The sequence below is a fragment of the Eurosta solidaginis genome, chromosome 4 (genome assembly GCF_040869045.1).
Source record: "Eurosta solidaginis isolate ZX-2024a chromosome 4, ASM4086904v1, whole genome shotgun sequence".
NCBI lineage: Eukaryota > Metazoa > Arthropoda > Insecta > Diptera > Tephritidae > Eurosta > Eurosta solidaginis.
In genome coordinates, this window is record NC_090322.1 from 127,788,512 (window position 1) to 127,815,756 (window position 27,245).

At 34.4% G+C, this 27,245-nt stretch overlaps 1 protein-coding gene across 2 annotated transcripts in view; it reads right to left on the reverse strand.

Annotated features, from left to right (window-relative positions):
• The window catches only part of LOC137250313 (heat shock protein beta-1), an 83,609-nt gene that overhangs the window by 12,815 nt on the left and 43,549 nt on the right, over positions 1-27,245 (reverse strand). For both annotated transcript variants that reach the window (XM_067782892.1, XM_067782893.1), the window contains 2 exons: positions 16,874-16,949; positions 2,303-2,398 (listed from right to left, as the gene is read on the reverse strand). In XM_067782892.1, the coding sequence (XP_067638993.1) occupies positions 2,303-2,398; positions 16,874-16,949 (172 nt within the window). The remainder of the gene's footprint in view (positions 1-2,302; positions 2,399-16,873; positions 16,950-27,245) is intronic.

Here is a 27,245-nt window from a genome sequence, read left to right on the forward strand (position 1 = left end):
CAATTCACCAAGTTATTAAAACAAAACACTAAAAGAAAAGTTATATAATAAATTTATATGCTCACTTTGCATATTTTTTTTTTAAAGTTAATAATGAACAATGAATTCAAATAAAATGACCCGAAGCGAACATGTTTTCAAATTGTAAAAAGTTGTTAAAAAAAGAAAATTACCCAAAAAAAGTGCCGATTTTTTTTTTTAAGTTTATATTGCGATTGGCTGAAAGAATAAGCGAAATCAGTTATGCAAAATCCTTTATCCTTAATCCTGATTCATACCTCATACTTAAGTTGAGGATATACATATTTACGTATGAGAAGGGTTTGACAAATCACTTAGGTTTACATTCAAACATCTGTTGTTTATTTGCGAAACTATACAATAGCGTCTGAAATGTTAATTTTGATTTTCATACTTAATCCTTCAACACCAAAGTCTCCCGGTTTAACATTTCCTAAAGTTGGCGGCCCTATTCAAAACTAGTTCCTTGGAGTGAATCACATTGATTATAGCTCATCAACCAAGTTTAAATATCACCTACACGTTACGGCTCCTTTTACAAATGTGAATACGTAGGCGCATATATTTACCAGGTGAGGCTTTGTCCTTTGCAAGAAGAACACTCAAAGTGGCGAAGCAAAATCTTTCCCAAAACAGTCGAACTAATGACCGTGTGTGCTACTGCCCTAACGTAGTGAACAGTCGAACTAGTCTGAAAACTGAAGGTATGCGGTCATCCATAATGAGCTCTTATATCAAAAGGCCGGAAACCAGCAGTTAACATCTTTCAACTTAAAATCGGTCGACTTTCATTCTTAAATATCGTTTTGATTTAACGAAGACTATTGAAATCAATGTTGTGAACACAAACGTCTGCAAACTTTGATCTACATTTTAAAAATTTTATCCAGGGTCCTTGTAAAATTTTAATTATGTAGATGCGCCGACGATTATACGATTCTCACCCATGAGTTACGCAATGACATCAACTTAGACTGCTTATGATTTCGAGGGCGACATCCTTGGCCGAATAGTCACTCCCTAACGTTTCAAGGTGTTTCTCTGGTGTAGCTAGGCAGCATTGCGCGACAAAAACATCAGTTAGAAAGCCTTCGGAGCTATACCTATAGCGTCTAGGAAAGTGACATCAACGAAGGTATGAGTCCGAAGTCGCAGTCCTATAGCTTCTGTGCTGGCATATGGTGTGAGGGCAGGAGGCGTGGTAGCGCCTGGTGGTCGGTATTGCTACTGTTCGCACATCGGGAATTGTAGCTCTTAGAAACAGCCGAAAAAACTGGAGGCACCCTGTGCCACGAGAGTCATGAGTATTAATAGAACATTAATAGCAACCGTAAGTCGCCTTTGTGCGTGACCTCCAAGGAGCCACAAATGATTTAAAGAAATTGTGTTTGCGACGATTATTAGGAGTTAACCCCAGGTGAAACTACGCTTTGCGCGAGATATACAGGCAAAAGTGTGACCATTTTATGTATCTCTATTTCTTTTCAGCAGACGCAGCAGTATCAATTCCAAAGACCGGGGTTAATTTCGAAGCCTCTCTGGAGTAAGTGAACGACGGACAATCTCTCCGCAAGGAGCTACTCCTGAAAATTTTTGAACGATCTGCGAGATTTTGAGGCAAAAACCCAGGATCTTTCCGAAATGGCCAAAACGTTGATTTTATTAAATACATACAAACAAAACCCTTCCTAAATATTATTTTTTTAAATAGAAAAATCAAGAAAAGTAAGAACACTGGCGTACGCCGGCGCGCCTCCGCCACCGGTATATAAAAGAGCCTACGCCGCCGCCGCCGATAAAGTGATCGGCGTAAACCTCTAATACATAGACATACAACAGAGGTTTGTATCTCCGCTCTTCGCTACAACATGTTCTGTAGCTAGTTACCGCCAGATGGGTCTCCTAAGCATTATCTAAGTGAGGATAAGCGTTTTTTTACGCGCCAACGTAGATGTATATACGTGTAAAAAAATACGGCTCATGTTTTGAATAAAACTCTGAGCATTCTTGAAACAAATTTTGAAATATGAAGTTTTACAATATTTCTCTTAGAAAGGACATTTTCGTAACAACAGCCGAGATAGGATATTTCACTCAGCAGTTGAAATGTTCTAAATTTCGCTGTTAGGTTAGTTTTACTATATTTATTTTTATGAACTTTGGCGAGTTACAATTAGTTAAATAATCGTGTCGTTTCCTACTTTTGTTATGCACAGTCTCTGTCTTAAATACGATTCGTCTTAAGGTAAATATATTTTAATATCCAATTAAAAGTACTTACCATCAATTTTTGATCCACAGTCTTGACAACAATTTCTTCGGGGGCGTATTGGCTTACATCGAAACGTAATTTCAGCATTTTGTTATCGCCATCGTCCTACAGAAAAATAAAAATTATTTCTTAGTAAACATAAAAATATGTAGTTAGTTGTTAAATGAATAGTTTTCGTTCAAAATTTAAGCTTATGAGCACACACACTGCATGAGTAGGAGTAAGACAGAAAAAACGTCGATCGATTGCGTCATTTTACTGACAAATCAAACTTAAAAAATCATGCAAATATTTTTTGTTTTCGTTTTTTAGTTTCATGTGGGTTTCAGCTTGTTTACAAGGCGCAATTTCGATATTTCTAATTGTGCAAAAATAAAAAAATGATTCAATTCAAAAATGATATCTTCCTCTTTACAAATATTGTCTAGACTAACATATTTAATGTGCTTAAGTTCTAGATTCCGCTGTTAAAAAATACATTTTAGTGTTTTTTTTGCACTAAGAAATAATCAAAAACATTAAAAAAATTCATAAAATTTGAGTTACTCAATTATATATTATACATGATGTAATAACGACAAGGTGGTCTATGTAGTGACAGTTCATTCTGAAAGCTCTCAATTAATACGAATGATGAGAGAAAGGGGAAGAACAGAAGAGGCCGCTTTGTGAAGCAGTATTAAATCGAGTACTTTTTTATAGCAAAGCACTTAATCCAAAATAGGAAAGAAACTAATATCTTGTCGTTTGTTTATAAAAATAAAAAGTGAATATAGGTCACTGCGACTGCCGCCATATATAGGCTTGTTTACCATAACGAAATTGTGGAAGCCAGCTCAAAGTACTTTAGAAATTTTTTTTTTCTGTTTTTACTTAACGGATTGGTTCTCGCGGTAAATGAAGACAATACGAAGTACTTGCTGTCACCCAAGAAAGAATCTGCCACGTCACTGTTGACGGGTATAATTTCGACACTGTAAAGGATTTCGTCTATTTTGAAACCAGCATTAACAGAAAAAAAAATGTCAGATTAGAAATCAGTCGGAAAATGCCTTTGAACTGAGTAGGCAACTGAAAGTAAAGTCCCATCCCGACGAAGAAAAATCACTCTGTACAAGTCACTCATCATGCCTGTCGTGCTCTATGGCTCGGGAATCATTGACGGTGTCGAGAGAAGATGGCTCTTGGAGTGTTGAGAGAAGTTTTCCGGAAGATTTATGGTCGGGCACGTGATGCCGACGGCGAGTGTCGAAGGATAATCCAGCGGGATAGGGGGTTAGATAATACCCGCGGTAGGTATGCCTGTCGTATGAGGCGACTAAAATACCAAATAGATTCAAGGGGTTGTGTAGCGCAACCCTTTCAAGGGGTTGCCAGCGTAATATATAGCTTCTCCAAACCCAATTGTCAACCTCACCTATACGTGGCGAATCCTGTTTCATTAACAGCTGAGGCTCTGGCGACCCCGAACTCCTCATAGATCTAGGGGATGGGAGGGCGGAATGGCCTAGAAGGTCCCATGTGCTCATAACAAATCGTTCCCGAGGTGGTACCGGAACGTACCGGATCTGCATCCGGCAAATGACCATCAACTCGATAACACTCCCAATAGTGATGACTTGTATGAGCTTAACACTTTTTCATGCAGAGCGAATTTTGAGCTGCATAGGCAACTGCTACATAAAAACACTGAATTAAAGAATTATTAAAGGATGCGATAGAAGCAGCATCATGCGATGTTTATTGCAGTGTGCATGAAAGAAATTGTTCTGATGCAGATAGTGTTATTCATGGCTCTATTTGAATGTTTCGCTATAATGAGGTGAAATGTGTACATTGTTCTTCAATGTTGTGTTCATCTGCGCCGCAAAACAACAGACATATAAAGCAACGCAGCCAGATCGACCATGTCGCGACACGCGGAAGGCACATGCTTTAATTCTTTTTAATATGCGCAGGGTTCGAGAATCAATATCAAAACGGGTCACTATCTCGTCATAGCCAAAGTCAGCCCTTGCTATTGAGCTGCAAAACGTGCATCCTGAAACAGCAGTTAAGCAGAAACATAAAATAGTTAAAACATGTATTAGATTTATTATTAGAAAACATCTTGCCATTATTTTCGACGGAAATATTAAAATTTAAACAATTTCTTTAATAATTTGGGAAAAATTTAAACAACGTGACATCAGGACGGACAAGGCGACAGCTGTTTCGATTATACCTTGTAAATCTCTTCAAAGCCTTTTCTCCCGGGAGTGGGAGTCGAACTCGCACCCCTACGATAGTTGAAATGGTTGTAAACGCATTCAGCTACGTCATGCCTGTTGTGAAGTCTTTCCCAATTGCCTTCTTTATGCATATTTTAATCTTTTAAAAATTTTTCCCAAATTATTAAATAAATTATAAAATTAAAAAAAAAAAATTGCTTCAAATAAATGTTTTCATACATTTAAAAAAAAGCAATATGGGCAATCCACGATTATTAAAAATCATACAAACAGACAAAATTGGTTAATTCGTTGTAGTTCTATAAATAGAACGAAAACAGCAACAAAAACCAAAGTTTCTTTGAAAACCGCCGTACCAAGCATAGCTTTAACACATAATTGCATACGAAGTATGCAATGTGTAAAAGATTAAAATATGCATAAAGAAGGCAATTGGGAAAGACTTCACAACAGGCATGACGTAGCTGAATGCGTTTACAACCATTTCAACTATCGTAGGGGTGCGAGTTCGACTCCCACTCCCGGGAGAAAAGGCTTTGAAGAGATTTACAAGGTATAATCGAAACAGCTGTCGCCTTGTCCGTCCTGATGTCACGTTGTTTAAATTTTTCCCAAATTATTAAATAAATTATAAAATTAAAAAAAAAAAAAAATTGCTTCAAATAAATGTTTTCATACATTTAAAAAAAAGCAATATGGGCAATCCCCGATTATTAAAAATCATACAAACAGACAAAATTGGTTAATTCGTTGTAGTTCTATAAATAGAACGAAAACAGCAACCAAAAACCAAAGTTTCTTGGAAAACCGCCGTACCAAGCATAGCTTTAACACATAATTGCATACGAAGTATGCAATGTGTAAAAGATTAAAATATGCATAAAGAAGGCAATTGGGAAAGACTTCACAACAGGCATGACGTAGCTGAATGCGTTTACAACCATTTCAACTATCGTAGGGGTGCGAGTTCGACTCCCACTCCCGGGAGAAAAGGCTTTGAAGAGATTTACAAGGTATAATCGAAACAGCTGTCGCCTTGTCCGTCCTGATGTCACGTTGTTTAAATTTTTCCCAAATTATTAAATAAATTATAAAATTAAAAAAAAAAAATTGCTTCAAATAAATGTTTTCATACATTTAAAAAAAAGCAATATGGGCAATCCCCGATTATTAAAAATCATACAAACAGACAAAATTGGTTAATTCGTTGTAGTTCTATAAATAGAACGAAAACAGCAACAAAAACCAAAGTTTCTTGGAAAACCGCCGTACCAAGCATAGCTTTAACACATAATTGCATACGAAGTATGCAATGTGTAAAAGATTAAAATATGCATAAAGAAGGCAATTGGGAAAGACTTCACAACAGGCATGACGTAGCTGAATGCGTTTACAACCATTTCAACTATCGTAGGGGTGCGAGTTCGACTCCCACTCCCGGGAGAAAAGGCTTTGAAGAGATTTACAAGGTATAATCGAAACAGCTGTCGCCTTGTCCGTCCTGATGTCACGTTGTTTAAATTTTTCCAAATTATTAAATAAATTATAAAATTAAAAAAAAAAAATTGCTTCAAATAAATGTTTTCATACATTTAAAAAAAAGCAATATGGGCAATCCCCGATTATTAAAAATCATACAAACAGACAAAATTGGTTAATTCGTTGTAGTTCTATAAATAGAACGAAAACAGCAACAAAAACCAAAGTTTCTTGGAAAACCGCCGTACCAAGCATAGCTTTAACACATAATTGCATACGAAGTATGCAATGTGTAAAAGATTAAAATATGCATAAAGAAGGCAATTGGGAAAGACTTCACAACAGGCATGACGTAGCTGAATGCGTTTACAACCATTTCAACTATCGTAGGGGTGCGAGTTCGACTCCCACTCCCGGGAGAAAAGGCTTTGAAGAGATTTACAAGGTATAATCGAAACAGCTGTCGCCTTGTCCGTCCTGATGTCACGTTGTTTAAATTTTTCCCAAATTATTAAATAAATTATAAAATTAAAAAAAAAAAATTGCTTCAAATAAATGTTTTCATACATTTAAAAAAAAGCAATATGGGCAATCCCCGATTATTAAAAATCATACAAACAGACAAAATTGGTTAATTCGTTGTAGTTCTATAAATAGAACGAAAACAGCAACAAAAACCAAAGTTTCTTTGAAAACCGCCGTACCAAGCATAGCTTTAACACATAATTGCATACGAAGTATGCAATGTGTAAAAGATTAAAATATGCATAAAGAAGGCAATTGGGAAAGACTTCACAACAGGCATGACGTAGCTGAATGCGTTTACAACCATTTCAACTATCGTAGGGGTGCGAGTTCGACTCCCACTCCCGGGAGAAAAGGCTTTGAAGAGATTTACAAGGTATAATCGAAACAGCTGTCGCCTTGTCCGTCCTGATGTCACGTTGTTTAAATTTTTCCCAAATTATTAAATAAATTATAAAATTAAAAAAAAAAAATTGCTTCAAATAAATGTTTTCATACATTTAAAAAAAGCAATATGGGCAATCCCCGATTATTAAAAATCATACAAACAGACAAAATTGGTTAATTCGTTGTAGTTCTATAAATAGAACGAAAACAGCAACAAAAACCAAAGTTTCTTTGAAAACCGCCGTACCAAGCATAGCTTTAACACATAATTGCATACGAAGTATGCAATGTGTAAAAGATTAAAATATGCATAAAGAAGGCAATTGGGAAAGACTTCACAACAGGCATGACGTAGCTGAATGCGTTTACAACCATTTCAACTATCGTAGGGGTGCGAGTTCGACTCCCACTCCCGGGAGAAAGCCTTGTCCGTCCTGATGTCACGTTGTTTAAATTTTTCCCAAATTATTAAATAAATTATAAAATTAAAAAAAAAAAAAAAATTGCTTCAAATAAATGTTTTCATACATTTAAAAAAAAGCAATATGGGCAATCCCCGATTATTAAAAATCATACAAACAGACAAAATTGGTTAATTCGTTGTAGTTCTATAAATAGAACGAAAACAGCAACAAAAACCAAAGTTTCTTTGAAAACCGCCGTACCAAGCATAGCTTTAACACATAATTGCATACGAAGTATGCAATGTGTAAAAGATTAAAATATGCATAAAGAAGGCAATTGGGGAAGACTTCACAACAGGCATGACGTAGCTGAATGCGTTTACAACCATTTCAACTATCGTAGGGGTGCGAGTTCGACTCCCACTCCCGGGAGAAAAGGCTTTGAAGAGATTTACAAGGTATAATCGAAACAGCTGTCGCCTTGTCCGTCCTGATGTCACGTTGTTTAAATTTTTCCCAAATTATTAAATAAATTATAAAATAAAAAAAAAAAAATTGCTTCAAATAAATGTTTTCATACATTTAAAAAAAAACAATATGGGCAATCCCCGATTATTAAAAATCATTTAAACAATTTCGTTTAATATGAAATATTTTATATAAAAAATGTTACGCATTTGAGTTATAGAAAAGTCAACTCAAAATAGAATTGGAGAAAAAAGTGATGTCTTTGCATAGTTTTCCAGGAAAATTCATTTGAATGGTTTTTACTACAATTTTTCCTCTGAATGAAAAAGTAGTTTCGCAAAGAGGCAAATTGAGTTTCAGAGTGGGAGTTCAAGATGGCGGATTAGAAAGAGAAGCTGCCAACGTCAGTCACCTTGTAATTGCATCATGTATATATATATATATATATATATATAAATTAATTATTGTTATTATTTATATTATAAGTACCACGATAGAGCTATAAGAAGGTAAAACCATTCTCTCTACTCGGCAGCCATAATGAATTTTTGATTTTTAAAAAATTTTAAAAATCACTCTCTAAACTTTGTGGAAATGCCAAACCAAAGAAAACACAATCAAAATATGTACGTGTTGCTTTGTCATTTTTCACTTTTTTTACATGCCAAATAAATAAAAATCTATGATATTAGTGGAAATTTGCAACGAAATGTTTTAAAATTAATTGCAATCTACCTGTCAACCTCAACTCAGTGATGATCTCCCATAACTTGCCCACGTCAGCAAAGACGCTGTAGCTTCTTGCAGCTTAGCTGAATATCATCGTCCAGTTGTTAGTTCGTGGACGCTGAGATCACCAGCTGTACGACTAAATCCCGTCGCCGTGGTATAGAGGTTGTGTGCTGGCCCATCCTTTAAAAATGAGATCGATTGTCCGTTCGCATTGCCTTGGCACCAAAAGTTCGTCTGCCTTAACAAATAAAGTTTTGGGTTGGCATAAAAGATGTATTTAGGACCTCCAATTTGTAGAAAAACGGATACTACAAACTGGAAGGAAAGCTTGACCTTGCTCTCTTCGGAGATATATGTATGTAAGTTTCCATAGAATTTGTTGAAGAAAATCCATCAGAAGAGGATTGTGGAATGATGCGGGAAATTATAATATAATATGTGAGCTGAAAAGTCTGGAATGTGGCCCACCAAAAAAACCTCTCTAACGACTGAAAATTCTGTATAACATAAATGCAACATTTTTATGTAATAAAAAATATCATACTTTTTGTTTTTGTTATAAAAAAAAATTTTAAGTAAGAAAGTCTAAGTTCGGGTGAAACCGAACATTACATACCCAGCTGTGCACTTGAAACGCTGTTCTTGTTTGCTTTGTATGGTTAATAGTGCTATAAGGCTGCGCAAAAAAAAATATTTGGTTTTATTCTGAACTCATTTTCGTTCAAAAGAAGCAAAAAGGATACAGAAGCTACCACTAATGGACTTGAGCGGGTGAAAATACAGTTTTCCTTCAGATATGTGGATTTCCCCACAAAAACTGTTTATTTTAAAATAAAGATAAAACAGAACAATAAACATAAAAACATAAGTTCCATTGTACAAAACAGCGTTATTGACCGTTTGCTGTAGCTATAAAAAAATGTTTATGCCAAATTTCGTTTCCGAGTAACAAAACAAAGGGGCGGGTCCCACCCATTTTCAAAATTTGTTAAATTTTTTGTTTTTAACTCAACAATACCACTACTGAGGTAGAATATTAGTCAAATGTAGTTAAATACCATAGAGTTATTGCAAACTTTGTTAAGGTTAGACCTTTAGGAAAAAGTGGGCATGGTCCTTAACCGATTTTGATTATCTTCACTCAATTTGGCAAGGATAGTGTCTCTGCCAATTTTCAATGTAATATTTTTAACGGCTTTTGATTTACGGCTTTTTAAACTTCAAAATTGTCTTGTTCTAACAAATTTCATTCGTTTTTGAATTATCTCATTTTTCCAAATTTTCGGTATCGTCCGATTTCGCTCATTTTTAATACCAATCTATTCTGGGTCCAGATAAGCCTTATACCGGATTTGGTGGAGATATTTCAATATTTGCTCAAGTTATCGTGTTAACGGACCAACAGACGGATAGACGGACGCACATGGCTTAATCAATTTTTTTTTCGATACTGATGATTTTGATATATGGAAGTCTATATCTGTTTCGATTCCCTGTACAAACAACCGTTATCCAATCAAAGATTTAATAACCTGTGTACAAGTACAATTTTTTTAACGTCATTTGTTTCTCACTTGTTTTACCTCGCAATCTATATACATATAAAAAGAAGTGTACATTTTGATTGTCACTCCATAACTCGATAACGGCTCGACAGATTACCATGAAATTTTTAGGAAAGATACAGGAAGGAGAGATGATGGTTAGTTGATTTTGAAATCCCAAATCGGTTTAGCCATATATATATAAAAATCAAATTCTGTGTGTGTGTGTGTTCGCTATGGAAACGTATTTCCCACACATCAATCATCACCAAATTTTGGTTATGGGTTCCTTCGATCAACGGGAAGGTTTTAGGCTAAAAATAATTTCGATATATGAAAGGGGCATGGCACCTCCCATACAGATGGAATCTATGGTACTGCATACCTTTGAAGGTATGCATGCCAGAACATTGAAATTCAATGAGGAGTTATATGAGGTCAATCCCTAACACCACTAAGAAAATGCGGAATTTGGAGAAAGGGGGCGTGGCACCTCCCATACAAATGGAATCTTTAGTAATGCATAACTTTGAAGGTGTATATGCCAGAACATTGAAATTCAGTAAGGAGTTATATGAGATCAATCCCTAACACCACCAAGAAAAGGCGGAATTGGGAAAAGGGGCGTGGAACCTCCCATTCAAATGGAATCTTTGGTACTGCATAACTTTGAAGGTATACATGCCAGAACATTGAAATTCAGTAAGGTGTTATATGAGGTCAATCCCTAACACCACCAAGAAAATGCGGAATTGGGAAAAAGGGGGCGTGGAACCTCCCATTCAAATGGAATCTTTGGTACTGCATAACTTTGAAGGTATACATGCCAGAACATTGAAATTCAGTAAGGAGTTATTTGAGGTCAATCCTTAACACCACCAAGGAAATATGGAATTGGGAAAAACGGGGCTTGGCACTTTCCATACAAATGGAATATATTATACTGCATATATCTGGATTTCGTAATGGTAGGATAATTAAAATTGGTAAGGATGTGCTGAGGATGTGACGTTAAGTCCTAAAACCTCCAGTAAAATGTGGAATGGGGAAAAACTATGGCTACCGTACAAACTTAAGTTATTTTAACACCTAAAGTTTGACTACATTGTTGAGTTTAGCTGTTATGCCTTTTGGACGTTTAGTAATCTGCCGCTGTTAAAAAAATTGTTTAGCTTCAGTCTATCTACATCTTCTATAAAAATCAAATTCTGTGTGTGTGTTCCCTATGAAAACGTGTTTGCCATACTTCGATCATCACCAAATTTTGGCTCGAGGTTCCTTCGATCAAGACGAAAGTTTTTCATAGTTCAGAATTAAGAATTTTAAATTTAAATGTTTTTGCTTTGGCTATGTGAAAGAACTATCTTAGCTCCCAAAAATTATCATGTTAACAAAATCAATGATCGCTTTCAAAATCAATTTCCTGGTGACGTGACGAAATATAAATCGATCGACACAGTTACAGATGAAGATAAAATTGTGAATTATCCAAATGAATTTCTATACTCCTTAGAACCAAAAGGAATGCCTGCGCATATATCAACTTTGAAAATTGGCTCACCAGTCATGCTTCTTCGGAATGTAATCAAAGCAACAATCATCAGCGGTAAAAGCAATACAATAATATAAAATAAGGTACAATAAGATACAAGAATAAAATGTTTTAACAGAAAATTTCACCAAATATGCGTACAAAATTCAATTCAATTTACAGAACAATAAATTAAATTATCAACAAACAAAACAGAAAAAATAACGCAACATCCATTCGATCCCGGGCGTTACAACGTGCGCCTGGTAAAGCTAGTAACAATATAAAATTTCCGTTATACCATTTTGGCAGTGCAGGCAAAGTAAGCTCTTGTTGCTTTGTTCTAGGCTAGATGAGTATTCCACGTGAGGGTTCTGTCCATCGTAACCCCTTGGTATTTTGCTTCCATTGAAAATCGGAATTTAGTGCCATCCAGGAGTGATTCTGGCATGGATACTTTTCTCCTCTGGGTAAAAGGCACTAGGACAGTTTGGTTAGGATTGATAAACAGTCCTTTGATATCACATCACCTTTCGATGATGCGTAGGGCTTGTTGGATGCGATTGGATATTGTTTCCTCGTGCATCCCTGTGAGCCGATTACTAAGTTATCTGCATACCTTTGCGTACGAATGATATTGCCAATCATAGCTTGTTCCCTTGAGTTGTCAATAAAAGCGCAAAGGGCCATAATTTTAGACTGCAAAGCCTTTGCAAATTCTTCTGTGAGGCTATGAATAGACGTATCCGTAGAATTTCCTGATTGATAGGCCAATTGGTTCCTACACAGAGGGAGTAATGTACTGATCCAAAATTATCTCCACGCTCGTTGAGAGAAACGAACTGAGGCTTATTGGTCAATACGACAAGGGCAGTTATTTTTAATTATTATAAAAAGTTGTTGGTATAATGGTTTCTGTTAATGTGTAAAAACGATTATTACAACTAAAATCGAAACACATTTGTAATTTAAAATGTTTGATTTGTTACATACATATATATAAAGTACTGCTCAGTGCTATCAAAATCTATAGCTACGCATGTTTCAGCGAGCATCAAAAACAATTAACAAAGATTAAAAATTTTCACACTATTTTTTGTACGACTCTTGTGAGGACAACAAATGAAAATGATAAATATTTAAAATTTAATTACCGCACTTAATCGACTTCCAAGTACGTAATATTGTTTAGTTAGGAAATCCTTTTAGTGTTTGCATTTTTAAAAATTAAAAAAAAAACTTTTAGTTTCTTATTTAGTTATAGTGCAAATATAAATTGTTTAATTCCTTTATCTTAAAAAAATTATATAAGTACTAAAACTTAAACATTTCTTAAGTATTAGTTTCAAGTATTAACATGGTTTCGTAATACCTGCATCAAAGAATACCAAATAATCAATGTAAAATTAATTTCTTTACTGCGACTAAAGATAGGCAACTTTGAAACTGTTTATTATAATTAAAACAAGTAACGGTGTCTAAGTTTATTATATATTCAGCTGTGAGCTTCTATGGCTCGGTTCATATCAGGCCATTGACACTAACTAACGGTCCAGATTTTGATTTAAAAAGCAGTCAATGGTTCAACTAATTCAATATATTTTCGATAGAAATATATCTAATATATAAAATTCTTGTGTCACGGTGTTAGAGGCATAACTCCTGCGAAACAGCTAAACCGATTCTCCTGAAGTTTTGTGAGCATATTGGGTAGGTCTGAGAATCGGCCAACGTCTACCTTTTCTTTCGCAAGGTGGCTAGGGTCTTGAGATCGAAACATGGACCTGGGTAATCCTGGGACGCGTTTGTACAGTATGGGTATCAAGTAGAAGCTGTTTATGAGTACTTTGATACGGTGTATATTTCGTACACCTGGGTGACTAGGGTCTCGAGATATAGGCCAAAACGTGAACCCAGGTACCTCTAGAATGTGTTTATACAATATGGATAACAAATGAAAGCTGCTGATGAGTGCTTTAGTAGAGGGTAATTTTCATACCTATCGGTGACTAGGTTCTCGTGATATAGGCCAAAACGTGGAGCAGGGTAACACTAGGATTTGTTTTTACATTATGGAAGCTGTTGATGTGTGCCTTAGTACAGAGTATTTTTTATACGGCTGTGTTACTAGGGTCTCGTATTTATCTATATATATACATATATTTTTTTGTCTACCATTTGGCCGTATCAAATTTTTAACCATTTGGCACAATCAATTTCATAAAATTCGAATGAAACGAAGGCCGAAATATATCATAATAGATAAAATCAAATTGTTTAATAATAGCGCACTTATATCAAAATAGCGATCAACTAAAATAGTCGCAACGTTCAGATTTGTATTCTTTACAAAGATTTGTATCCTTTGAGAGGAGGTATTCTTAAATCGAGTAAACAGTTCGGTAGACAGCGAATTCTTGAAGCTGCTCTCTATTGATCATTGATCTACGCGTGCGATATATTAAACTTTTGGAATAACTACTAAGGTAAAGAATTAACTTAACTTGTCGCGAAACCTGACATTGTCACCGACCAAATCAAAGGTGGCCTTATTTACAATGTCGACACGCCAAATGTCGAAAATATTGAACATCCACGTCGGTGGCATTACCGCTACCAACTGTCTTACGCCCAAAAAGTTGGGTGTGACGATCGATCAGATGCTTTGATGCAGTCAACCACGGCATATTACTGCAAGTCTCAAAATGTGGATCGCAAATTACCTGTCTGGTCAGCAAGTATCGAAGCAATTCAGGAACGTAACATCTAAATCCAGAAGAATTAAGCAAGGGGTACCACAGTGTCGTGCCCTATCCCCGCTTTTGTTTAACTTCTACATATCGAAGCTACCTTCACCACCAGAAGGAGTCACTATCGTTTCCTACGCTGATGACTGCACAATAATGGCCACAGGTCCAGGCCTACACATCGATGAGCTTTTTAATAAAATAAAGGGCTACCTCCCTGATCTCTCCAGTTTTTTCGTTTTGCGAAACCTGATATTGCCACCGACCAAATCAAAGGTGGCCTCATTTACAACATGGGCATGGAAAATGTCGACCATATTGGACATCCACGTCGATGGCATTACGCTACCGACTGTCTTACACCCAAAAATACTGGGTGTGATGTTCGACAGGATCTACATTTTGGCGAGCATGCAACCGCAAATATACCCAAAATCCAGAGCCGAAATAAAAACCTCTTACCGGCAGTACTTGGGGCAAAAACAAAGAGTCACTTACACTTACAAAGCAATTGGCCGGCCGCTTGCATGCTACGCGTCCCCGATATGTTCGCCAAGCCTAAAGGTTACTCACTGCAAAAAATTACAGGCCTGTCAAAACAGAACACCTCTCCCATTAGGGAGAGAAATGAAATGCTGAACAAATAGTTTCTGTTGAATACATGTAAACCTAGGTATCCCAACAGACATATGATTGAAGAGGCCACACCTCCCATGGGCTTAAGAAGTAATCTCCGCAAGCATTATGAGGAAATACGGCACCTGAGAACACAGCCGTATGAAGAAAAGAACACAAAGAGGTCCTCAGTGATATCCAAAAAAAGGCGTCGGACCTCCAAGTCAAGAACTGCCCGGCGAACCCAGCTCTTAAAGATATATGCCCACAACTCGCAAAAGAGGAAAGCACTCTCTAGGGAGACTCGCTTCACTCTAGCTCAAGTTCGACCTGGATACTGTAAGCGGTAAAACTCTTACCTATCCAGAATCAACCCCGACCAACATAATGTATGTACTGCTTGCAATGTGTCCCCACATGACACTAACCATCTCTTTAATTGCAATGTGGAACTAACGCCTCTGACGTCCGTCTAACTCTGATCCACCCTCTGTTGAAACAGTTAGTTTCCTCGGATGATGACAATTTGTGGGTGGTCGCGCCTATTGGATGGGGCGAAGCACTTCTGCAACAACAACAACAACGTTATAAGACTGATTGATTCCATAGTGTTACCAGAAATTTGCTCAACGACAAACAGAAAAACTCTATCAAAAACTAGGATCTATGTACTCCGTCCGTATAACTCCGTCCTCTTTTACAAATATTAAAAGCTTTCTAGGACCTATTCCGCTTGCTGCTTCTAGATCTAATAGCTGTATCATTCCTTATAGCTGGAGCCTTAGCCTGGCGAGCACGAGCAGAAAACGTGCTCGATCATTTCCTCCTTAAACCGCACTTTATCGACTTCGAGTCAGTAATGTGAAATAATGGAAACGTTTTTCATCCAAACTAATTAGCGGGTTAGCTTGAGGCAGTTTTTAATGTCAGTCGATTTGAAAACCAACCATGAAACGGATTTTGATTTACGTCCAAAAGTAATTTTAGTTTATCTGAGTGCGCGGTGCTACGCTCCCTTTTAAAAATTTCCAAACATTTTAGTATATTTCAACTCATACATGAAACTCGGTTATCGTAACTGTATGATTAACTGAATAACCAGGTTTTTGGCGTTTTCAAAATCCTTCGATTTTGCTTATTTTAAGAAGCGATGGAAGGCAAGTGCCAGGGTATCTCAAAATTTAGTTGTGTTTACAAGGGGACGCCCTTTTCATTCTGAGCATTTCGATATACTTCGATTCGTTTGTGCCAAATAAAATTAATAGTTTTACTCAAATGAGTATAAACATTTTTTAAAAATATTTGTGATCGGTGATTGAAAAGGAAGCCTGTGTATTGAAGTATTTCTTAGCAGCACTTGTATTGAAAACTCCATCACTTATACGTGGATCCCTGATATCGTTTATTTTTTTAATTCTCTAGGAAGGTAAGTAGGTATAACCTCAGCCACCCAGGTCGCCCAAGTAGCTTATGAAAAGCCGTCTTGAACCTACTGAGTGCTACATCAGATAAGTACTACAACCAGCCCGAGTTGCTTATGAAATCAAGAATATTTGGAATCCCTATTTCTGATAATCTTCCCAGCTTTTCCAAAAATGGGCTTTCGAAAGATTTAAACGTGTTCTAGCCAGAGCCGTCAGTCTCTTTTTCAGTTACGTCTTTACAACTTCTACAGTGGTCATTAGACTCTTTCCATTATGGTCTGGCCATGTATGAAATTGGACACCCCGTGGTGCCCTCTATAATTCTCAAACAACAAAAAAATAAATAATAGTAAGAAAGGAGATTTTGATTCTGTTTAGAACAAAAAAGCAAGGATTTTAATAAAAATAAAAACCTGTTAAAAGCTTAATTGTCTCCTACAGTATGTGTGTGCATTTTTTTTTAACATCTAAAAAAAAGTTCTAGGCAGCTTACCTGAATGAGTGGTGAACTGATGTCAGAGATGTAGTTCTGTCTGGATGATGCTGGACGGGAGAGTGAGTTTTGTGCGCTGAAGAAAACAAGAAATTGAAAAAAAATTATTAGTTAATTTAGTTAAATTGCTTAAGCATACATATAAATATAAAAAAACAACAGAAAGAAATTACACTTAATAAAAAGAAAGAAAGAAATACACTCGGAGTGCTTGCCAAGTCTCTGCCGACGGTCGACCTAGCTTAGAAAAACTTTCTTCTAATTGCAAAAACTTGTTTCTAAAATTTTGATTTTGTTGGAAATTTTTACATAATGTAGTAATTTCAGCCGCTAACTGAGTGAATCCGTTAACACAAAACTAAAAAAATGTACACTAATGCTTCTAGCAAGAGTTAAACGAGTCAAGTTAGTTAAGCATATATTTTTTTTGTTTATTTTTATCAGAGTGGACAATAATATAATAAAAAAATGTGTCCAATATAAAAAAATAAAATAAAAATTCCATTTCGGTAATTATAAAAAAGATACTAACAGAACATGTTTCGTTTTGACTAAATTCTAACCTCCTTATCCATAAAAAATTAAATAATTTATAAAGCTCATATTGTAAAAATTTTGTATGGAAAACGTTATTTTAAAATGCTCTATAAACCCTTTGTTGTATTTTTTATTAGTAAGAGGTTTATAAATAAATCATATTGAAATTAAATCTGATTTTTTTCTTAGTTTTTCCTAGTTTAAAGGTTCATAACTTTTAGTTTCCGGTAATTTAATATTTAAAAAAATTAAAGCTGACGTTATTTTAAAATGCTCTATAAACCCTTTGTTGTATTTTTTATTAGTAAGAGGTTTATAAATAAATCATATTGAAATTAAATCTGATTTTTTTCTTAGTTTTTCCTAGTTTAAAGGTTCATAACTTTTAGTTTCCGGTAATTTAATATTTAAAAAAATTAAAGCTGGAACGGATTTGTTGATAATAATTCGATTCGCTTAATTTGTTTTTTATATGGGAAGTTCCATCGTCACGGGTGGGATAATTGTACTGAATATTCCATCTTTGTTAAAGTGTCTGATAAAATCAGCAGGAAATTGCTGGTTCTAATAGAAAGGTTGCGACACTTAGCTTTCAATTATTACTTTAATATAAAAAACTCACAATATCTTAATATATTTGCACATTATAATTAATAAGTTTTATGATTGTCACGGGTGGGACAAAAAAATACGCTATCCATTAGCGAAGTTACATATAAACAATAAAAACACTGCGAATATATGGACGTAGCTTGTTCTGTTTAAATACTTTTAGATTTTCATATGGGATATCAAATGTCCTAAAACTAATACATTTTTCTTAAATGATTATATTAGAATAATCTAAAATAAAGGTGTGATGTGTGGGACAGCATTTGTCACGGGTGGGTCATGCTCGAATTAAAGGTATTGAATGAGCTTGCTAATAGTAAATAAAGTAAGTATTTCAGAAATTTAAATATGGTTCACGTCATGGAATCATTTTATTGGTTAAATAAATTTGAGTTACAGAAAACTTTTAGTTGATATCCTTTTTAGGATTATAAGGCGTACTAGGAATGCTTACTCACTTATAACAACTGTTTCTGCGTACTGGTCACGGGTGGGACATACTTCGTTGTTGAATAATTCTTTAACAACTTCAAAGAAGTCAATAGTGAATTTCTGGATATATTAAAAATGAGTTTCTAACATTTTATAACAAATATGAAATAAAAAAAAAACACTTGCAAAATTTAGAATAATATCTTGCGGCTTTTTTCCACGGGTGGGGCAAAGCTTGTACTGTTTGATACACCTGATAATAAGTATATAGGGCTTATATTTTGGTATTTAAATCAGTTTCATTGAATAAAGCTGACTTACGGTACTTATTAACACGCTTGTTAGAAGTGAGTAGGCTTTACTTGTATGTATGCTTGTTTGTAACTCTCTAGGCTAGGCGCGACAATTATTGAATACTCGCTACAAAACGAGTTGTGCCTAATAGCGGTGACACGAACCTCTGTGCTACGGTACTAGGTACTATCAACATCAAATATCCAATTGCATTATATGTAGATACTAAAACGGCACCATATTTACGTGTTTTTTAGTTTTTTTTTTTAAACTATATTTATATTATTTTGCTTATAAATCACTCGAGTGGTAAATCACACAAGCTATTTCTACCCAACTGAAATTCTTAAATCAACATTTTAGTTTAATATTTTTAAGTTGATAGAAGGTTTTTATGATATTTGTATCTGCTCGCCTCCAGTTTTATAAGAAACATTATCTCCAGTTCACTTTCTCATGGAACCTCCCTTATGTATATAAACATTTTTCAAACAATTTTAAAATTGAAATATATGTATCACTCCTATATTGCTACAAAAGTCTAGGTACATTCCCAAACATCAGAGTGCCGATATATATAATTTTTTCTTGTCACACTTATGCTGCTACAATCACAAAAATTGTATAGGCTGTCGTCTTGTTTTCATTTCGAATTCAAAACACATTGCGAGCATTTTCTATTAGTAATATAGGAGTATTACATACATATATGGAAATATATCATTTGTCCGTCCTGGGCCCGTATTACGTTTTCCAATTCGTGATCGGAAGTCATTTTTTAAATTACAATAGCTCTGAAATGGTTGATCGGTTTAATAACATGTGAACTAGTGACAAATAGTACTCGTTGGATTCATAACTTTTTACAATCTTAAGAAATAGTTTAACAGTTGCATAGTTATCGTCTGAGTGAAAAGGGTTTTCAGTCACTGATGGTAACACGTAAAATGGACTTTTCTATCGCGTTTTTTTTTCAATTTTTCTATTTTCTTTTTATTAATTAATGAAACGGAACATTTGACATTTTACATAAAAGGGTTTCTTACCAAGTTTATAGCTCAATTATATGGTTGGCTCATCTCAGCAGCTGATTTTATTTTTTTCATTTCACTGAAACTATTCAACTGAAACTAACACATTGCCAACATGAAATTACAACACAAAAAAAAACAAAAGCCCATTCCATTCGCCTAACACCACAACACGCAGATTTTGACAATCTGAACAAAGGTATGTTGTTGCTGTAGAGACGAGCCAATCATATAGTTGAGCCATGATTAAATGGGTACTCTTAATAAACCAACCTATGCAAATAAATGCTCTTTTAAACAAATACGCTGTTGATTTTAGTATAGTTATCAGTAATTAAAAAAAAAATTTTAATTATTTTGTGCACATAACGGTATGTAAAAAACAGAAATACATTTACTATTTGTAGTAAACAAAACATTTTTGCACCAATTGATTATGTTTACCTCGAGGAATGTGTACATGTATGTGTTTCATAGATGCGCGTGTAAGAATGCATTGCGTAAGTTTTTTAAATTTAGTTAAAACAAATATTAACAATTTAAAATACTCATAAATAATAAATGTTTAAGAATTTAGTAGTATAATAAGTGTATAAAAAAATTGTAACACTCTATCGCGTGGCATTTATAATTTGATACTAACGTCACAGACTCTGACTCCCTAAATATTAATAGTTCGCAATTTGCTGTTTTACTTTTGGTTATTATCTTACAGAGAAAGCTAAAAATAAAATAAAAGAAGACACCCCCAAACGTGTTGACTTGTTGACGACTGTCGATGGTACATATGTACATAGCTAAATACTTCCGTTTCCGGTAGCACAAATACTCGTACAATTTGATCTGTAACATTTTCCATTTCTTTCTATGCCAAGTAACGGTTCACTATTTATCTGAAGTTTAATATGATATTGTTGTTGTAGCGTTAATTGATGAAAAACACAGGCTGCCAAATCGTAACAATATCGCAGGTAGAAAAAAAAAAACAAAAGTAACGTAATCAAAAATTTAAATGGGTACCCTGCAGAAAATTGTAGAACAATATTGAAGACATAATTGCTAATTTCAGATCTAAGTGGAAATCTTAGCGGATATGCAAAATATGGTATTAAAAAGAACATAATTTGGGACTAATCTATTGAAATGGGTTCTATTGAATGGTTTGTTCGAAAAACGTTGTAAGCGCCATTCATAATTGATCTGGAAAGCAAAGAAAAAACCTTTATTGTCTAATAGATCGCAGCTTTGTATCGTTTTTTGCTTCATCATAAATCGTTAATCATATATCATAGTAAGTTGAAAAATATTACATTGGCAGACTTGACATTTGAGTTGTATGAACGGTGGTCTGGAACAATTCGGGTTGTGTAAAAATGCAAAACTATTCGAACAGGTTTTTAAAATAACGAACACGGTCTTGAAGACGAAAAATATATCTCAGATATATATCTCAGATATTTTTTTCTAAAAATAATGTTTAGCAAATTTAGACACATTTTTTTATTAAAATTTTAGTTCACTCATTTTCGTTCATTCGATAGCCATTTGTAATTCGTTCATTACTTTTTTAATTACTAGTTTTCGGTGTGAATGATTCACTCATTACTATTTTCTCGAACAACTATGTATGTAGTTTTTGTGAGAATGAATTTTTTATTATTTTTTTATTGATTTTCAATGCAAATGATTCAGTTATTACTGTTTGTTAAACTGAATAGTTTGAAAGGAATAGGTTTATAACTTATGTAAAATAAAGTAAGAGCGCAGTTTTGCAAACAATTGAAAGACTTTTTGTAAAAAATGCACCACTCCAAATTTCTTTTTGTCAGATTACGTACTAAAATGATTTTAGTAAATATATTTATGTACATAAATACTTTGTTGACAAAGGCGTAAAAGAGAGTCTACTTAAATTGTATCTAAACAACAGAATGAAAATGAAAGTTTTGAATTGTGCTTTTTGCCAAAGGGGGTGGGTATAAAACTATGAAATGTGAGGAGTTGTTAATCAACCTATTTTTTGGAGTAAATTATAGCTAATCAACAAAAATCATTTATTTCTTTTTAATTTTTTGTACAAAATTAAACTATAGTACAACACCGAAACAAGGGCTTGTAACAAGTCTGAGCGATATCAAGAGCAGATCAAATGAATGAATGAAAAAATTCATTCGATGGTTAAAATCCTTCAGCAACTTACTGTCCATTGTTGAACTCATTCGATAGTTCCCAAAATTAGTTGTTTCGCAATAGAAAACGAGACCTTAAGAGCATAATGCAATAATAAACGTCAATAACATAACCTCACTTTTTCTGCAGATCTATTGCCAGTATTTACTTGTATTACAAAAGTATTAAATTTTTATTGCTTCATTTTTCGTACAAATTTCCCCAAAAAAATTATATTTCTGCAAAATTGTTTCTATATTATTTTGGGGAATACACAATTAAGTATATCTCTTTGTCTAAAAAATTTTGGTAGCGGCTTATATAGTTATTATATTTATAAACGTATAGTAAAATATACTCTTATCGTAGTATAATTCAAAGGCAGTTACGTATGATAGACAACCCTCTTAAATATGCATGCCGAGCTTGTCAGAATAAGGGAAAACGTCAACGGGATGAGAACACCTGAATATTAATTTCTTCATGGTTAAGAGATTGTTTTGAAATATTACTTTTTTACGTGCACATTTATAGGCCTTTACTTGAAATAGTGTTCAGTCGTAAGTTCTAAAATTTCCTGCATAGTATTAATAGTGTTGAACATGTTTGTGTGATGCACAACTCTCGCGGGAGATTGTTCCTGATATGAACATAGGTATTGATCGCCACCCTATTGACATATCAATTTGTTTACCTCAGATTATCAAGAGCATGCAGGAGTGTTGATGTTAATGTTCAGTTTTAATTTTAAGTTTTTTTTAACTAAAACACAGATGCATAAAATTTGTTGCATCTACATAGAATAAATTGATTGGCGGCGTGGCGTGTACGATATCAGACGCCAAAAATAGCTTTGGTAAGACCCCCAACGGCTTTGACGCTAAGCAAAATGTGTTTATGAAGCAACAGCTACAGGGATGAGTTTTGAGTATGCAGATGCATTTTAAAATAAATTAATGGATTTTTTTTTGTACTAACACATGTATGCATAGAAAATGTGTGAATGCAGAATTGGATAACAAACATTTTGTTGTCGTAGGTATAGAAATACTTTTCAGAATGCAATTAATGATATGTGACAAAAAATTTAGATACGTAAATGAAAATTTGCCAATGTTCGAAGAAAGGGGGTCAAAGACGTTTAAATTTAATCTTAATAGTTTGTATCCAGCAAACACAGTTTCTAACGTTAGAGAAATATTGTGATTTTACATTACAATTCTAATGTAGTTCTCTTAAGCATTTCGAATCGACCGGGTTAGAGAACCAGGTTAGAATTCGACCATGAAACGATTCGTATAACACCAGAAATGCGATGTTATGATTATTGTTACAGTTATCGATTATTTGCACGACATGATCACTCATCCTTAGTGTTATACAAACAAAATAAAAATTGTGAAAAGTTGTGTGGAAATATTATAAGCATTGATGCCATTTTAGCTATTTTATAGCTAGATTTAGCTATTTTTTTCGGCGTTTAGCTATAGAAATTCGGGTTTAGCTATTAGCTATTTTTTTAGAATATAAATATCGACCGTGTGCACTCTGCCTTATGGCTATCAAATTGTTCAAAAGTTGGTAGTCTGGCATGCCCAATACATTTTTATTATATCGATTATTGGTATGTAATGGAATTGCTACTTCCAAATTTAATAGTCAATCGCTTATCCATGTGCACGTTTTTTCATAATAGACCGTCGAAATGGAAAGGTATTACAAATTAGCGGTTTTTATATTGAAACTCTTTGCTTATTACACCTTTTTATTTTAGGAATGATAACAGCGATAGCAGCACTGACGAAGAGCCGTGTTACAAGTGTAAACAAATCAACTGTAAACTGATCTACTGTAAATTGATCTAGAGCTCTTGGCAAAGAAAAATAAACAAGCTTTGAAATATTTGATATAAATTTTCAGTTTCGAATTAATTGTAAAACTTGATGAACGAATTTTTAAATTAAAACCAATTAGTTTTATAATTTTACTATTTTATTAGTTCAGAAGTGAGACGAATTCGCGTCGTGAAATAAACATAAACGAAAATAAATGTGTTTTTAATCGATTTGCAATTTAATTTTGTGAAATTCGCCTCTGTGCAATATGCATACCTAATTTGCATCCGAACCTCGTATCTCTGGGACATCAGCTATAAATATTGCGATTTTGTGAAACTCAAAAATGGTATCATTCTAACGTAAAGAGTGAGAACGGGCAATTTATATGATCATACGTTGGTTGTATAGTTGTTAACGAAAATTGATCAATGTTAAATATATGATAATAAAAGAGAAAATGTTGGTTAAAATTGCATCGTTAACGGTGCAACAGTTGAAAGATTTTCTTAGTGAAAAGAACTTGAACACTACCGGTACGAAAGCCGAATTAATATTGCGATTGTCGGAAGTGTTAAGATCGGATGAGATTGAAATGTGTAGTCAAAATATAGTAGACGAAGAACTCGAAACGACACAGAGTCAAAATAGTTCTCTTCAAGAACAAATTAATGAATTAAAAGAAATGTTATCGGGTGTGGTAAATGCTCTGACGCAAATGAATGCGACATCTGTGTCTCAGCCAAGGTCGGTGATTAGCATTCCAGTGGTTGGAAATGTGAATGAGATGTCTAGTATGACAAGTGTTCATAATAGGTATTCAGTGAAAGAAATCGCAGAAACTATTCCTGATTTTGATCCTACTAATTATCTTGCGTTAACTGCCGAACAATTTATTGAGCGTGTAAATAGTGCTATGAATGCGTATGTTTGGGAAGAAAAGTGCGTACTGTTGGCTGTGTATAGTCGAATGAAGGGTGTAGCACGTTTATGGTTAGACGGTCAACAAAGTTTGTTTGCAACGTGGCGTGATTTTTCAAATGCATTAATTGAAGAATTCGGTACGAAGATGGACGAGGCTGATATAAACTATATTATGAGTAGTACGACACGAAAACAAGGTGAAAAAGTTATTGAATATTGTTTTCGTATGAGCGCAACGGGTAAACGGTACGGATTAAGTGAATCAGCAATTATAAAATATACTCGTGAAGGTTTAAAATATCGTGATTTACAATCTGCAATCGCTGTTTTGAAATTTAATACAATGAAAGAGATGCGTGAAACTCTTGACGAATATTTAAAAAATTTGCCTACAACGTCGCGGAATACATATGACAATACATCGAAAAAAACAGAAACAAAAACAGCTCCTAATGAAAAATTTGAAAAATCCAGTGAAAAGTTAACTTGTTATAATTGTTCCGAAAAGGGGCATTTGTCTAGTAATTGCTCCAAACCTCAAAATCGTCCACGATGCAAAGACTGTCAAAGAGTGCATCCGCGAAATGATCCTGTAAATTGTGGTAAAAACGTGAATGTGAGAGCATGCGAAACTAGTAAAATGTTTGAAAAAGAAATATACATTAATGGTGAACGATTAATTGCATTTATTGATAGTGGCAGTGATTGTCACATGGTACGTGAGTCGATACCCAAAAAAAAAAGTTGTAAAATTATGCCCTGTATAATGATAATGAAAGGTATATGTGGTGGTACGAAAATTTCTAAAAATAAAATTAACGTTAGTATGCAAGTTGATACAGTAAATTTGCAACTTGACATGTATGTTGTTCAAGATGATTTTTTGTCAACTGATGTGCTTTTAGGGCACGAAATTTTCATAAATGACTTTATTGTAACTATTAATAACGGTAAGTTGAATTTTAATCACAATTCTAAAATTTATAAAATAAAATCGGAAAAAAACACAACGTACGATAACAGAAAATTGCAACTAACGAAGCTTTTAGCAGAGTATCGAGATGTTTTTGCTGAAAATTTAAGTGAAATTGGTAAAACTAGTCTCATTGAAATGAAAATTGAGGTCGATTGTGGCGAGCCCATCTGTCAACGTCCATATAGAGTTCCCGAACCAAAAAAAATTTTGGTTTCGAATATGATAAAAGATTTGTTAGATAATGATATTATTTGTGAATCTCAGTCTGAATTTGCTAGCCATGTAATAATGGTAAAGAAAAAAGAAGGAACTGATCGTATGTGCGTGGATTACAGGCGATTAAATCAACATACAAAAAAAGAAGTATATCCAATGCCAAATATAGAGGAACGACTGCATGAAGCCATGCAGTATAAATATTTCTCCGTACTCGATTTAAATAGCGGGTACTATCAAATTCCAATCGAATCCAATAGTCGGAAATATACAGCTTTTATTACGACAGAAGGTCTGTATGAATTCAAGCGAATGCCATTTGGGTTAAAGAATGCGCCAACCGTCTTTCAACGTTTAATGGCACGAATTCAAGAACAAACGCAAAAGGGTGATATGTTGCATTATATGGATGACATACTCATCGGAAATAATTCAGTTGTTGAAATGTTTGAGAAACTTGAGCGAATTTTTCAAATACTTCGTAATTTGAATGTAACACTTAATCCAAAAAAATGTGAATTTTTAAAAGAATCGATACAGTTCCTTGGTCATGAGTTGACACCAAATGGAATCTGTCCAGGAAGCGTAAAGACAGCTGCTGTTCAAAATTTTGCTGAGCCACGAAATTTAACTGAAGTTCGACAGTTTTTAGGCTTATCAGGCTATTACGTAAAGATCAAATTTTCGAGTGGAAAGAAGCGCAAATAGATTCATTCAATAAATTGAAATCTGCTTTGGTTAATAAACCAGTAGTAGCTGCATATCGAACAAATGCAGAACATCAAATTCACACCGATGCAAGTTCAATAGGTTTGGCGGGTGTACTTTTACAGAGAGAAGTAGACGATTGGAAGGCTGTTGCTTATTATTCTCGATCTACAACAACAGAAGAACGTAAATACCATAGTTATGAGTTGGAAACGTTAGCTGTGGTTGAAAGTCTTGAAAGATTTCGTTACTATGTGTCTGGCAAAAACGTCAAAGTTGTTACTGATTGTAGTGCAATAAAAACTGCCATGCAAAAAAAGGAATTAATTCCTCGAATCGCTCGATGGTGGTTACGTATACAAGATTTTGAAATAGAAGTAGAACATCGATCAGGACAGCGTATGTTACATATTGATGCAATCAGTCGAAACCCAGATGAACCGCCTAATGACATCGAAACTGCTTCACTAAAAATAGATAAGGTGGAGATTGAAGAAGACGACTGGGTTTTTAGTATGCAACTTCAAGATGACAACATTAAAGAAATTGTTAAAAAAGTTCACGAAAACAATAAGCAAATTAAAGTTGATTATTGTCTCGCAAATGGACGGTTGTATCGCATGGTAAATAATCAACGT